At 40.8% G+C, this 16497-nt stretch overlaps 1 protein-coding gene across 1 annotated transcript in view; it reads right to left on the bottom strand.

Moving 5' to 3' along the window:
• sptbn1 (spectrin, beta, non-erythrocytic 1) overlaps positions 1 to 16497 on the bottom strand; it is a 125476-nt gene that overhangs the window by 70805 nt on the left and 38174 nt on the right. The window contains exon 2 of the mRNA XM_007231774.4: positions 10233 to 10442. Coding sequence (XP_007231836.3) covers positions 10233 to 10377 — 145 coding nt within the window. The 5' untranslated portion in view covers positions 10378 to 10442. The remainder of the gene's footprint in view (positions 1 to 10232; positions 10443 to 16497) is intronic.

Below are 16497 nucleotides of genomic sequence, written 5' to 3'. Positions count from 1 at the left end.
TTGGTCGGTGGTTCGAAGATGCATATTTTTTAACCAGAAAAAATAAAGTATAATAAGCAAATTTACTGGCATCTAAAAATAAAAAAATAGACTTTAAAGAGCCCACATTATGGAAGGCCGAATATGCCTTGCCTTTTGAAAATAAAAGTCTGTAGTTTGCAATATAAAAATGATCTAAATGTATCATTCACTTCCCCGTGCATATCTAAAAATACACCAAAAAAATAACTTACCAAAAACCATGGGCCAGGAACTATTATTGTGTCCCATGACTTTTGCCATGTCCCATGAAAGCTAAAAAAAACTGCACTGACCTGTAGGATGTGTGTGTGGGGCCTTCTACACTCAATGAGAAAATGATGTCTGCTTTTTTATGCTCCTCTCTGCGCACAGACAGTAATAGCCAGACGCCTCATTCACGGTCAGTTCCACCCACTGTGATATACACCCACTGTACTGAAGGTATTAGCATTTGCCGCTAACCGCTATTTCCCCGTTCAGAGGTGAGTATTATCGGCCTGTAGCTTGCTGCTAACCCTGGCTAGCACTGCTGGAGCAGCATTAGAATTACCTGCTAACCACGCTAAGCGCTAGCACTTTAGCCATTCAGAGGTAAGTATTTCAGACTTAAGCCTGCACATTTACCATGTTAAACAAGCTATATGGGACGAACAGCTAGCTAATATCACCCTGGCTTACCGGAACACTCAGAGTTTCTTTCTCCTGCCTTAGTGCTGGAGACATTCAGTGATCTAAGCTTACTGTCAATAAACAGTAGCACTTTACTCACACAAACAAACAGTTTTCAGGAGAGAAATCTGTGTAGATTAACTTCCAGTGCCATTTAACTTTAAAAGAAAGTCTTTTTTCATTACAGTTTTGTTTAATTAGCTTGTCATTACTTAACTTAGTTAGCTACCCCCGACCAGCTCCCAGAGACCTGCTGAATTAGAAGTTCCTTATATTGTCTCTTAAAATGCACCTTATAATCCAGTGCACCTTATGTGTGAAATCAGTTTAGAAAACAGACGGTAATTGATAGTGCGCCGTATAATCAAAAAAATAAGGTACTTAACATACTGCTATACCATGACGTTTTGCCACGTCAGTGTATAGTCAAATTGGCCTTCTTCCTTCTTCCCAATACAGCTAATATTTGCTATAATACTAAGAAGCTCATTCACAACCTCAAGGTTTGAATACTGCAATGCCCTCCTGACCTGATGGTTCTCAAACGGGTTCTGAATGCTGAAGCTGAGGAGCACTCACCACCAGAACTAGAACCTTCAGAGTAAATTGCTTCAACTCTCCCATCACTTCACTGGTTGGCTATTAAATTCCGCATCACTCATAAAACCATGTGTAAAACTCTCGTTGGTTTGGCCCTCACCTTCTTGGTGATCTCACTGAATCCCACAACCCGTTACTTACACTTCTCACACACAGCTTACAAGATGCTGGCCTACCGTCAGTTCTTTTAAGATGAGTGCCCAGGCAGCTCACTGTGTTCTGACTGGCCCCGCCCATTTTTCACTACTTATTCCACTGGGAATTAATTTTCATTGTGGAACCTCAACTTTGGAACAACTTTCCTGTTACAATTTAAGACTAAGGGAGTAGAAAATATTTTACACAAGATTCTGGTTATCTTTCCATTACAGGTTTCTGTAAATTATTTTTGAACCATTTTTATAGCATTTTATAGCATATTACCCAGTTTTATACTGCTCCTATTCTCATAACCCATGACCTGCTGTCACATTAGTCATAGTTTCTCAATTATTTCAGTTTATTTGACCATTATTCTGTTTCATACATTTTTTTTTAAATCAGGTCTGCTTTCTTAATTTTTTTGCATGTTGATCAGGAGAGTGGGTCTTGATCTTGGACCCTCTCATGTGCAGTCCAGAGAATAGAGTTTCTAAAACCTCTGACATTTGGCTTCTTCTTTGAATGATTTGGATTTGTGATTTGCACAATGATCTTTGTTCACAGACAGTAATTTCTGGAAGTGTTACTGTACTGGAAATCAATGAAGAATCAGAATCGTGCCTGATTTAAATAAATGCAGTCTTGTCCTTATACACACAGGAAGTTCTCCAGATAGTCTGAATCTTTTGATGATATTATGAACTATAGATGGTGGAATGTCCAAAGTCTTTGCAATTTTATGGGAAATATTTTTTCTAAATGTTTCACAATTTTTAGCAGATTGGTGAACACAGTCATAGATAAAAAAGTGCAAATTGTTTCTATTACAGCTGTTTATTTATCACTTACTTTTTGTTTATTATCACTTACTTTTCCAGCCTTTTGTTGCCCCTGTCCTAACTATTTTAAGACACATTGCTCTAAATTCTAAGTTCTAAATGTGTTAATGTTTTTATTTGCTTTCAGGTCAGGTCAGGTTAGTCGAGTTTAACGCCACATCAGCTCGTCAGCTATTTCGTGGCAGGACAGGTAACGTCTATTCACAAGGTTCTATGATCTCGTCCTCAGAAGAGGACTCGTAGGTCGATAACAGTACAGACACATTCACTCACACACTCACACCTAAGGGGCAATTTCAACCAAGTTCCAATTAGCCTGAACGTGCCGTCTTTGGACTGTGGGGGGAAACCGGAGAACCCGGAGGAAACCCACGCAGACACGGGGAGAACGTGCAAACTCTGCACAGAAAGACCCGGGTCGCCCCAGCCGGGAATCAAACCCAGGCCGTCTTGCTGTGAGGCGGAAGTGCTACCCACTGCGCCACCGTGCCGCCCTATTTGCTTTCAGTGTCATAGGTTTTATTGTAAGTGAAATATTGGTGTATAATATATGCAAATCATTCATTTTTTATCTTTTTTACAAGCATTAGAGGTGTCAATCAATTACAAAAATACATAGCAGTATCCTGTGATTAATCATAATTAAAAAATATTTTTCGTAAGATTTATTTTATGAAGATTTATTAAGATCTTAAGGGTTTTTGACATGACAGGCATGTCCTTGTAGATTTGATTAAGTTATAGATTTACAGTGTTAGTAAACTATAATTCTGAACCCAACAGTAGCAACACAGTGTTTATACAGCTAAATAAAACCACTAATACACCACCAGAGAGCATTACAGTAGGTTGTAAGTTGTGACCAAACTCGATTGTAATGTGATTAATTTGCATGAAATAAATGTGTTAAAGTGTTAAAGTTTCTAAAATGCATTATGTGCGTTAATGTATTGACACTGACAGCATGATTTATTTACATTTTATTTAGTGTCCCGTCTTTTTATGGAAATGGGTTTGTAGAGCAAGTTGCAGGAAAACTGCTCCATGCTCCTTCAACTGTAGAATATTTTGTTCTGTTAGAACTAATCTCTTCTTTGTGAGATAAATATGCATATCAGTGGTGGTCGTTAAGGCCTAGACACAGACAATAGCCTCTTCAGATGCTGCATAAAGTATCTACTGCAAAAAAAAAAAAGAAAAAAAAAAACATCACATGATGCTCCAATGTGATCTCAAACACAGTGTCCTCATGAATCCTCACAATTCCACTCAGAGCAGCTCATGCTATGTCACGCCGGCTTTAGTCTGGCTCTTAGCTCATCAGTTTAGCCGGTCTGAGTTAGTACGGTGGGTCCAGGCCGTGGCAGCTGTCGGAGCAGGAAGGCCGGTCTGGTGTGAGGAGTGTGAGGGGGTGAGCGGGTGTATGAACATGATGTTATAGGACAGGCATGCTAGCAGAACCATAGCAAAAAGTTTTAGTAGCATCTGGCCGACCAGCACTGGGAAGGAAGCCACAAGAAAGGAACAGGGAATTCAGGGCTATTTTCTCGACTTCCACGAGCAGAACAAACGTCTAAAACACCCTCAAAACCCTGACCTTGATTTGGAGCACAGCCTTATGAGCTTCAGTTTAGGTCCAGGATTTTGATAAGTGAAATAGTCTGGTGTGTATAATCAACCATGACCATACTTTAGTTGTCAATAAAGAGAACACAGGAGACAGGAAAGTGAGGCCGGGAAGCTTTAAGCAAGCATAAACTGCAGAAGTAGGAAAATGGCAATATGTGTGTGTGTTATAGAGGTGTGCATGGGCCTTAAAATAATAATCACAATATTTCATGGTATTTTCACGATACTGATATTCTTGGCGATATGACAAAACACTAAATAAAAAAAATATAAAAATATATAAAAAATACACTACTGCAAAAAAAATATATATATTAAAATTGTTTTATTGCATATGATACCATATTACACACCCCTAACTGAGATATTAAATAACTACAAGAATTTTATCAGATTTGTAACAGAAGTCAGTAATCCAGAATGTCATGATAAGGATTTAGGAATACGGTAAAATAAATGATACTGGACAGATATAATCTATCTCTAGTAGATATATATTGGGAAATGAGAACAGTGTTAATTTTTATTTTGCTAAAAACATGTGATAATTAGGGGTGGGTGATATGGCACCATAATCCAGTGTATAATATTGTTCCCGATATTTAAAAATGTTTATATGGTAGTATCATAAATCCAAAATATCCTACCTAACTGAATCATTTTGCTCATTTTGTCTAAACTTCTGTATATCAAGTACAGTATAAAGTCAGCTGCCCTTAAAAAAATCTGTTTGTGAGTCCAACATGGTATAATTATGGGAGACATTGATTTTGACCTTTGCAAATCAGCTGAAAATTGCTTTTACAGCTGATTTGTGTTTATTTATATTAGTTTTATAATTTTATTTCTAATTTTTCCCCATTTTCTCCTTAATTTCGCACAGCCAATTACCCACTCATTAGGACTCCCCCTACACACCAGGAGGGTGAAGACCATCACATGCCTCCTCCGATACATGTGAAGTCAGCCACCGCCTCTTTTCGAGCTGCTGCTGATGCACCATCGGCTCCGGTACATCAGCTCACAGATACCCTGTGCTGTGAACATTACCCTGGGAGTGATGTGGGGAGAGAGCGCCATCTACCCACCCGGAGGGAGCAGGGCCAATTGTGCTCCCTCTGAGCACTGGCAGCTGATGGCAAAGCTGCTTGAGCGGGGGTTCAAACCTGCGACCTCCAGCTTATAGTGGCAGCCCCTGTTTATTTATATTTGTGTTTAGGTATTTTTAGGCTGTGGTTAATCAGCTGTGGTTGGAAACAGTTTGACCAATACATGCCTGTAGATAAAACGCCATATACACATTACTTAACTTCAGAGACTTGTTCTTATTATACTTACGTAATTTGTTAAAAACAATTCATAAAGTAGAATTGTGGTGGTATCTTCTAAATGTGTTTTTCCTCCTTAATGAAAGATGCATGTTAACATGCACGCAGAGGAATACTGTGTTTTTCTCAGCTAGAGAAGGTATTCGAGGTGGTAATAAAGTTGCGCAATCTCTGAATTCTCAGTGCTGTCCTTAACCACACATACTTTTCAACACACTCAGGCACTCTCGTTTCTGAGCAGGAAAGTGTAATACAATACATACAGTTAACAAATACAAGCAAAACAGTCACTCATAAAACACCAGCCAATAAATGTAACACACGTCTGGATCCTTGGGGACTTTTTTTTTTTGGTAAGGGGGGGCTATAAGTTTCTTCAGCCACCATCTGACAGTCCGTTTACACAATCTGGCAACCCGTAATTGTGGAGTGTTGAAGAAAAAGAGGCAGTGGGGCTGGATGTCGTAGTGCTGGCTCTTCTCATCGTAGGCCACATGGTCCACATTAGTGGGGTATGCTGACTGCTAGCGGGGGGGATTCTTGCCTTATCGGCCCACCGGGACTAGAATGTGTGCTAGCGTTACATCGCACTTCCTGTCCAAGTCACCAGTGGTCAGATCAGATATGCGGGAGAGAGGGTTAGGGTTTCTGAAGAACTCTTGTGGAATGTGAGTACAGTGTTTGTAACATGGTAATGATGTGTAGGTGTTATGTGTTACACTGCAGGAAGTGAAAGCTGTTCACGATTTACTTTTACAGGATTCGGCCATTTAGCTGACAGTCTGATCTATAAGATATCTTACATTACTATCACCAGTTACACACGTAGGACAGCATTTGGAGTCTTGTGTAAGGCTTATAATGGTGTAGAGCGGGGTCTTTCATTGGGGAGGGAGGTGTTGTTATCCACTACGCAACACCAAGCGCTGGTTATAGTCAAGGAACAGCACTGTGGGATTTTGCTGATTGATAATAGGTCAAAGGGACTGAGAGGACACAATTAAAAGTTACAATTAAAAAACTACAGTGCATTTTCATTAAAACCTGTAAAACCTTCAGTATCATTCAGTAATATGTTTTGTCTCTGCTGTTATCCACTACACTACTCCAAACACTGGTTTTAGACTAGGAACAGCTTTGGGAGGCTTTGCAGATCAAAAACAGGTTGATGGGAGTGCTGGCAAAAAGCTATGGTTTTAGTAACCAAAACAGTGTTTTCATGTTGATTGGAGATCAAAAACGATATATCGAGATACCTGCATGTATATAGAGCCTGGAATGGCTCTAGAGAAAATTCAAATAAAACTAGTGTTGTTTCAGTTTGTTGGAAAGTTTAGCATTTTCCATGTTGCTGTTATCCACTACATTACAAGCACTTCTTTTATTTAGTGACGTTTGCATTTTTATAAAGGTCATTTTATAAAGGTTTTTAAAAACTTTGCCATGGAAATCATTGTTAAAAAAGCTAAATTTTCAGACATTTTCTTTTTTTTGCATAAAAAACTACAAGAGGTTTCTAAATCTAAACAGATTATTAAATATAAGTAATAATAATTTGAAATCTATTGTCCTGTGAAGTTTAATGTAGTTGTATGACTTATATAGGTCACTATATAGGAAGACAGGAGGGAAACAAGCATGCAATGTGATGTCAAAACTCCCATAAAGCTCTATTTTGAGGTTTCAAAATATCAACACCTTGTAGGGAATTTTTGGATGGGATGCGAGAAAACAAAAGACAAAAAATTCTGTTTTTAAAATTGCTCAAATATGTGGATGGACCAAAAATGACACTGAAAACCGCAGTGAATGTACAGTAAACTTGTTCTTTTTTATAGCAATTAATTGCATCTAATTTTTCATGCTGCTGTTATCCACTATGGTTTACCACCCCTGGATTTAGTCTGTACTGTACTGGGGGTTATGTCCAAATATATCTAGGTCATTTTGAAAATGAAAATTACTTCCTCCAATCTCCCTCCATTATTGAAAATGTTACCATCCACACAATATTAAAAGAATTGACACCTTCGGGAGAAGCTGTTTTTACTGACATAAGATGCCATTTTTCTATGTGAATGGGACAAGAAAAAAAAAAGAAAAAAGTTTTTTCTTCAGTTTACTAAAGTTCAGATACTTGCAGATGGAGCCTGAGAAGATGCTGAAACTACAGCGAAGTTACAGTAACAGCTGTACTTTAATAGCCATGATTTGCCATGATTGTATTAGATTGTTGGAAACTTTTGCATTAAATGCTACACTATCCTCAAATTTCTGCTTCATATTTCCTCCATTTCCATCTTTTTTCTACCTCTCTCTCTTACTCTCACTTTCGCTCTTTCTCTAAGGATGTGAATAAGCCACATTAACACGCAAACAATGTGCAAAAAGGCTGCCAGCCAAAAACAACATGGCTAACATGGTGGCGTGCTCACTCTTCAGATTACTCCAACTTTACCCTTCCCACTACTATTACAATTCAGAAGAGAGAGAGAGAGAGAGAGAGAGAGAGAGAGAGGGAGAAACAAGAGAGGGAGAAACAAGAGAGGGAGAGTGAGTGGGGCGTATGCTCTAGTGCTCAGGAATGCAGGAAAACAGAATCATGTGAAAAGCAGGATGCTCACTGGAATTCTGGGGGCTTTTTTTTTTTCCTCCACACTCCTAAAACAGATTGTGGTCTCGGGCAGAGAACTGAGACAGAGGAACACTCTCCGTATTCTATTTTATGCCCAATGTTTTCTAGTTTTTTTTTCTGAAATATGTGAAGTACTTGCTCTCCTGAGTGAGAGAGAGAGAGAAAGAGAGAGAGAGAGAAAGAGAGAGAAAGAGAGAGGTTAAAGGTTTAAAGTCAGGCCTGTTTAAGCTCTGATGCCCACTGGGAATAAGGCCTGGCTGCACTTAGAGATCTCTCTCTCTGTCTCTCTCTCTGTCTCTCTCTCTGTCTCTCTCTCTGTCTCTCTCAGCCATCATAAACAACATCACACCTCTGTAAACAGTGCACTTACAGCACTTTAGAAGCAACCTCAGCACAGTGACTGGAAACAGAGGCAGCAGGTACACGCTGACATGCTATCCCCACTATCTGTGCACATGTAGAGAATCCGGTTCAGTGAATTACGTTACACAGAGAATATATAGTATGATATGTGGAACGCTATATATAGACAAAGCATCATTGAGGTGGGTGAAGATGAATACACTTTATAAGCGTGAGATTCGCGACAATTCCGAAGCTGTACATGCTAGAAAGTACTGGTAAATATTATAAAAAGCTGATATATGAAAACTAAGTACCCTTTCCGTACCCTTTGAACACTGGTCCCAAAAGTAATATTACTACCAACAAGGCTGCTGTGAGAACATCAAAGTTAATTACAACCTCTCTCAAGGGCAGCAGCCAAAAAAAAAGAGAGAGAGAGAGAGAAAGAAAAAGAGAAAGAGGGAGTGTGTGTATGTAGGCATGGATTTCATCATTGAATGTTTAGCTTTTAACCCCTTAAATAGAGGCTGCATTAAGAATTTAACTTCGTTAATAATGCAACACAAGGACAACTCTGAACATTGATTTCCTGTACTTTCAGCCATGGCACAAAAAGCATGTGTCATATTGCAGCATTAGCATTAGCTGGATGCTCTCAGGAAACACTCAAGGATGTTTTAAAGATACTTTAAGGAAGGATGAATAACTGGAAAGATGTGAGTTGCAAAAACATGTATACTGTGTTACTGAGTGGACTGATGGCTATTATTATTATTATTATTATTACTATTATTATTTTTAAAACCTCTACAGATTCCCTGATCAAATCCTTCCCAAGCAAAGTGATATTTTGCTCTGCTAAAATAGTAGGGCTGTATCATATTCATCCTACAAAACACTATAATCTGATTAAAGTGCTAATGCTATCACAGTTACTTACTGTCACATGATTTTGGTGTACCATTTTTTATGATGATGTGGTTAAAGATTTTTCTTTTGTACTTTCAATTAAATTATTTTTAAAGCCATAATGGACAAACATTTTATGAGACCTGTTTATTCATTATTTCTTCCAAAGTGAATGGTATTAAACTGGTACTAACTGGCCTCCCGGCCTGTGTAGTAAAACCACTACAGATGATTCAGAATGCAGCAGCACGTTTGGTCTTCAACCAACCAAAACGGGCACATGTCACTCCGCTGCTCATTGAGCTCCACTGGCTACCGGTTGCTGCTCGCATCAAATTTAAAGCGCTTACAATCGCCTACAAGGTGATGACAGAACAGGCTCCTTCCTACCTGCACTCGCTCCTGAAGGCTTACGCTACCTCCCGGCCGCTGCGCTCCTCCAATGAACGTCACCTCGCTTTGCCAAACACTCACACAAAGCAATCCAGACTGTTCTCATACAGAGTTCCCCAATGGTGGAACAAACTACCCTCCACTACCAGATCAGGAGAATCTCTCGCTATCTTTAATAAACTCCTGAAGACAGAGCTCTTCAAAGAGCACTTACTCTCCTAACACCTCTAACACACTAACTACTTCTAACCTCATCTCCTTCTTCCTCTTCTCTACTCCTCTATCCCATTATTTCCCTCTGACCTCCTTAAGGCCCTATCTATAGATGCTTTATTTTTAACTTCTATTATTTTTGTACTTCTTCTATTATTTGCACTTCAATATTGTAAGTCGCTTTGGACAAAAGCGTCTGCCAAATGTAATGTAATGTAATGTAATGTAATGTAAAAGAGTTGACCCTGCTTTCGTTGGAGTAACTGTCTCTACTGTCCTGGGAAGAAGATATTATACAAGATTTTGAAGCATGTAAGCTGGAAGGATTTGCTTGCATTCATAGTTATACATAGAGGCTAAGAGGGAAATATGTTTAATAGCAAGTAAATAGCTATTAAATATCTATAACTAAATTAAAGAGATTAAATAACCTTTTTTTAAATAATCTTTAACTGGTGTACCTCAGGGCTCTGTTCTAAGCCCTCCAGAGATCCTCAGGAGATTTCTTACCTGCTAAGGCCTTGATACGCGAGCGCTCGAAGAGGCGGGCGGAGCTGTTCTCGTTGTCCCAGTCCTCATCCCAGCGGTTGTTGACAGTATCCTGGTACTGCTGCTGGATGTCCATGTGGTCAAATTCTGCGGCTACTGTCGTCATCCTGACCTCTCACCTTTCACCTTTTCACCGATCACACTTCCTCATGGGCGGCTTCCTCTGAAGCCCTGCAGAGAGTAAAGGAGGACAGAGGTTAGATTTACATAAATATGAAATTGGAATTCATGGTCAGGTTTAGTTCCATCATTATAACCATTTACTAAACGATATATTGTCCCAGCAACAATTGCAATAAATTATATTATTGAAATTTCAGGACGATTTTATTTCACTGATATAAATAAAATGATAAAACGAGATGATAAAACAATAGCATAACAATGTATTACACTAAGGGTGGGAGATATGGTCCTAAATAAAACCGCTATATTTCAGGGTTTTGTTTTTTATTAATTTCAAGAATATAATACTGCAACTAATAATAATAATAATAATAATAATGTTTTATTTAGTATATAGTATTTATGATAAATGATTGTCTATTTCTTAAGCAGTAACATACACAGACTCTGACTTTGTAAAAATAATAATATCTTAACAACAGAAAAATATGAAAAAAATAAACAAAAATCATATGTATTGCATGTAAACGGCAAACACACAAAAGTAAATACAGTAAACAGCTAAATATGTACAAAACAAACAAATCACATATAGAGGTTTTTTATCATGTAAATTTGTTGCTGATGGCGTTGGGAACGATGCAACATGGCACATATCCTTAATTAATATGTTTATTTATTGCAAAAAATAAAAGTCAGTAAAAATGATCATCATTACTCATGTTAAATGGTCAATTTTTGCTAAGCAAACACAATTAGCAATAGTAAAGTCAGCAAAAAAATTAGACATTATGTGCACATATTGTATGATAACATGACAACGTAATTATTGTTATGGTAGTAATCATTATAATAGGCCTACTTGGGCCTATGAGTACAGCATAGTTATAGCAAAGCATAGAACATGATATGGCGCAATACCATGATCACTATTGTTAACACCAAAGTGATTTCACCAATTTGGGGCCAAATTAGACTTCTGGTTCCCAGATAACATGTCCATGGTGTGCTGTATGGTCAGTCCAAGTGGGAACCAGAATGTTTGTCCATACCCCACCCATGGCCCCACATATGAATGTAAGTAAATGACTGGACTGGCCCCATCAGGGTCTGTGATTGGACCAGGAGGTACTAAACATGGGTCTACACTAAAGCCTAGACGGGACCCGTGGGAGATTAAAGTGGACTATGATGATTTGGTCCATTTGGTGCAACTTGGTGGCACAAAACAAATAAATGGGTAACTAAAGAACCCCTGAAAGTTCTTTGAAGAACTTATACTACTTGTACCCTATTGAGTGTACAAACCCATTCAGAGCCATACCCACCTGGAACCCATCTAGAACCCACCTAGCCCATGTTCTACCCATGTGACACCCACATGATCATGTTGGATTTGTTGATGGGCGGTCTTAACCCACTAATGGTTACCCCCTCCTCTCACACCCACACTTTCCCACCCATGATTTTCAAGTGTTTCTCAAGTGTTTCAAGGGCTTTGAAGCATCCCCTCTTGGCACTCAAAGCAAGGGGACATTAAGGGACACATCGCCCCCTTCTGGTCAACCTCAACAACTGCTCTGTGTCTGCTCTCAAAGACATCAAGCCATCTGTATCCAGAAATTGTGGACAAGCACAGCAGTACAGTTATTGGTGTTCTTCAGCAGAGGGTAATTCATAACAGTGACAGCATTAGGAGGCTTCTGGCAGAGCCAGCAAACCGTAATGTCTCTCCTGCCAAGCCTTTTCTCTGTGTTTGCTGTGTGTGTGCAGACTCGCTCCCCTTAATTGAAATCAGCACTCTGCCCTCAAATGCATGAGTGCATCTCGGCTTGACAAGCTCAGCGAATACCTCTCTCATGTGTGTGTGTGTGTGTGTGTGTGTGTGTGTGTGTGTGTGTGTGTGTGTAAAAAACCTGTTGTCAGCACTATGCCTGGAAAGAGTCAGGAACCTATGAACTAGCGCCCAGTACATACACAGCTAGCGTGTGTGTGTGAGGTAACTGCAGAGGTGGCAGACTAAACACACACACACACATACATACAGAAAACAAACAAAATGGCTGCCCTTTATATACAGCAAATGTAAGGGTTCCACTAAGTGCCTGATTTGTGGGACTACTGGGTTAAAACTCTTCAATATTTACTCTATTCAAGGGTCTTTCACACCTACCACGCGCTAGCATTGGTGCTAATGCTAAAGAGGCTCTGTGTGAACTCTATCGGACTATCAGCGATCTGCAAAACAAACACCCAGACGGACTGTTTATTATCGCCGGAGATTTCAACCACGTGTCAGTGCTCCCTAAATTCCACCAACATGTGAACTTTGCAATGAGAGGAGCGAGCGCGTTGGATCTTGTTTACACAAACATCCCCAGTGCGTACCGGGCGGAGCCCCGCCCCGACCTCGCTTTCTCGGATCACATGTGTGTTTGGCTGACACCAACATACACACCACTCATCAGACGCTCCAGACCAGTTCAGAAGCAGGTGAAAACCTGGCCGGCAGGCTCCATCTCTGCCCTTCAGGACTGTTTTGAGTGCACTGCATGGGACATGTTTAGGGAGGCTGCTACTGAAGGCGATTCTGTTGATTTGGAGGAGTATGCAGCATCAGTCACTGGCTACATCAGCAAGTGTATTGATGATATCACTGTCTCCAAGACCATCACCACACACCCAAACCAGAAGCCTTGGATGACTGCTGAGGTACGTGCGCTGCTGAGGACCCGCGACTCCGCCTTCAGAGTGGGTGACAAGGTGGCCCTGAGGAAAGCGAGAGCTGTCAAGAGCTATCAGAGTGGCAAAGCGCGCACACGCCCAGAGAATCCACAGCCACTTCAAGGACATGGGTGACGCGCGGCGCATGTGGCAGGGCATCCAGGCCATCACCAACTACAGGACAATGCCACCGTCCTGTGAAAGTGATGCCTCCCTCCCTGATGCCCTAAACAACTTTTATGCACGGTTTGAGGCACAAAACAACACGATGGCGAGAAAGACCATGCCCAAGCCGGACGAGCAGGTGTTGTGCCTGACTGCAGTGGATGTGAGGAACACTCTGCGCAGAGTCAACCCACGAAAAGCTGCAGGACCAGACAACATCCCCGGCAGAGTGCTCAGGGAGTGCGCAGACCAGCTGACAGATGTTCTCACGGACATCTTCAACATCTCCCTGTGCAGCGCCACTGTCCCAACGTGCCTCAAGTCCACCACCATCGTCCCCGTGCCGAAGAAGTCCACAGTGTCCTGCCTCAATGACTACAGTCCCGTTGCACTTACACCCATCATCATGAAGTGCTTTGAGAGGCTAGTCATGAGGAACATCAAGACACAACTGCCCTCTTCACTGGACCCCCTGCAGTTTGCGTATCGTCCCAATCACTCCACGGACGATGCCATCACCACCACCCTTCATCTCTCCCTCACCCACCTGGAGAAGAAGGACACTTACGTCAGAATGCTGTTTATAGACTTCAGTTCAGCATTCAACACCATCATCCCACAGAACCTCACCAGGAAGCTAAGCTCGCTCGGCCTCAACACCCCCCTCTGCAACTGGATCCTGGACTTTCTGACAGGGAGACCCCAGTCAGTCCGGTTCGGGGGCAGCACCTCCAGCACCATCACACTGAACACGGGGGCCCCCCAGGGCAGTGTCCTGAGTCCTCTGCTGTTCACCCTGCTGACTCATGACTGTGCTGCAAAACACAGTTCTAACAGCTTTATCAAGTTCGCCGATGATACAACCGTGCTGGGTCTCATCACCAAAGGCGACGAGTCAGCATACAGAGAGGAGGTGCAGCGGCTGACAGACTGGTGTACAGTCAACAACCTTCACCTGAATGTGGACAAGACAAAGGAAATGGTTGTTGACTTCAGGAGAGCACAACACACCCACTCTCCACTCAACATCTATGGGTCCTCTGTGGAGATTGTTAAGAGCACCAAGTTCCTTGGTGTCCACTTAGCAGATAACCTCACCTGGACCCTGAACACCAGCTCTACAGCCAAGAAAGCCCAGCAGCGTCTCTACTTCCTCCGGAAGCTGAGAAAGGCCCGTCTCCCTCCACCCATCCTCACAATCTTCTATAGAGGGACCATTGAGAGCATCCTAAGCAGCTGCATCACTGCCTGGTTTGGGACCTGCACCGTCTCTGACCGCAAGACCCTCCAGCGTATTGTGAGGACAGCTGAGACGATCATCGGCGTCTCTCTCCCCTCCATCACGGACATCTACACCACCTGCAGCATCCGCAAAGCAACCAGCATTGTGAATGACCCCACTCATCCCTCACACGAACTGTTCTCCCTCCTGCCTTCGGGAAGAAGGTACCGCAGCATCCGGTCCAGCACGACCAGATTCTGCAACAGCTTCTACCCCCAAGCCATCAGACTCCTTAACTGCAGAGACTGAACTGATGTTTTTTCTGTACATGTACACACACTCTTACCCCACTAATCCCAGAAAATGGAAAGCACTAAAAACCCTACTACCTCACTGGAGTCTATTGCACACTGTGTAATAGAGTAATTACTACCTCACCTGGTCCTTTTTGCACACTGCAAAATTTGCACACTGTCTTGTTATTTATTATTCTTTGTCTGTATGGTGTTGTATTGTCTGTCTGCACTTTTGCACTGTTGCACTATTGTTCTGTCTACACTGTGTTTATGTGCACCATGGTCCTTGGAGGAACGTTGTTTCGTTTCACTGTGTACTCTGTATATAGCTGAAATGACAATAAAAACCACTTTGACTTTGACTTTACCTTGTTTGGTCCAACTCCATTCCTTTAAACAGAGTTACAAGGGAAAGGAGTGAAATCCATCACTTAAGAATTGGGACTCTTTAAGCACCTAAAACAGATATAGCTATCGCAATAAAGCTAAAAGTCAGCAACCTGGCTAACCTGGTTAACTAGTTAACTTTAGAGCATTGTATGTCTTCATAAATGGGTCAGGTGTTGTAGCAATTAATTATTACTGTCAATTCCTTAATTCACCTGTGATACGGAGCTGAATTTAGCTTTTTATCAACTTTTAATTTATTTTATTTTTCCATTCCACCTTAAACGCTGCAGCCTCTGCTGACTGTTGCATCATTTAAGGTGAAATAGAAAAAGTAAGTTAGTTAGCTAGCTAGCTAGCTACTGAGATGAACTACTAGCGATTTCTAGCGAAGGCTTGTTATGAAGAAAATGTTCATAAACCATTGAAAATACACATTAAAATATGGTAATATAGTGGTTATCATAATTATTTAACAAGAACAATACTTAAAATTATGGCTTTCACTGTCCACTTGTGCTGCTATCTTACCAGTGATTCTCATAACCCTTTGTTTAGAGTGTGCCTCTGAAAAATCTTAGTTTAAAGGGTCATGTAGCCCTAACACTTCCCCTCTACCCCTCTAGCCTAACATATTGTAGTTTTGCCCTGCAGTTTAGCGAGTGGCTTAAAGAACTTTGCAACATTCTGTCATAATCTTCACTATAAAAAGAGGTTCTTCAGTTTAAAACTGTGGAAGAACTCTAGAGTAATTTAAAGATTTTACTTAGAAATGTATACTTTTAACAGTGTACATTAGGGCTGCTCAATATACCGTTCCAGCATAGTCATTGCAATGTGTGAATAATCAAATGCATTTGGTTTTGCTACTTGATGCACAATTTATTTGACTTTAATTTTGAATAGACAGAGTGCATTATTTCATGTCACGGCATGTTGAATTATTGAATTCTAGCAAAAGCATTTATATTGAAATAAATATATGAATATACATCGTTTCATGTGTAGAATATTGTCAATTTAGCTTGTTGTCTTTCAAGGTGTTGTGCCAAGTTATGCCTCCCTGCCAGAAACTGACTCCATATTAAGTGCACATGCATCACACAGAAGAATAACCATAACAGATTACCCTCAGATTGCTTTTATTTCTGATTATAAAAATGGATCGATCTACAGTTACAGTAGATACAGAAATGACCAGTGTTATCTGTGTTTTCACGTGTGCACACAGTCAGATTTCAGCACAACACCAGCTTTTTTCTTCTTCTGTTTATTGTGTAACAATAGCCTGCCTTAACGTACGTAA

Source organism: Astyanax mexicanus, chromosome 16 (assembly GCF_023375975.1).
Source record: "Astyanax mexicanus isolate ESR-SI-001 chromosome 16, AstMex3_surface, whole genome shotgun sequence".
NCBI classification, from domain to species: Eukaryota; Metazoa; Chordata; class Actinopteri; order Characiformes; family Acestrorhamphidae; genus Astyanax; species Astyanax mexicanus.
Note: the sequence above shows the minus strand (reverse complement) of the source record. Positions and strands in the feature narration are given on the sequence as shown.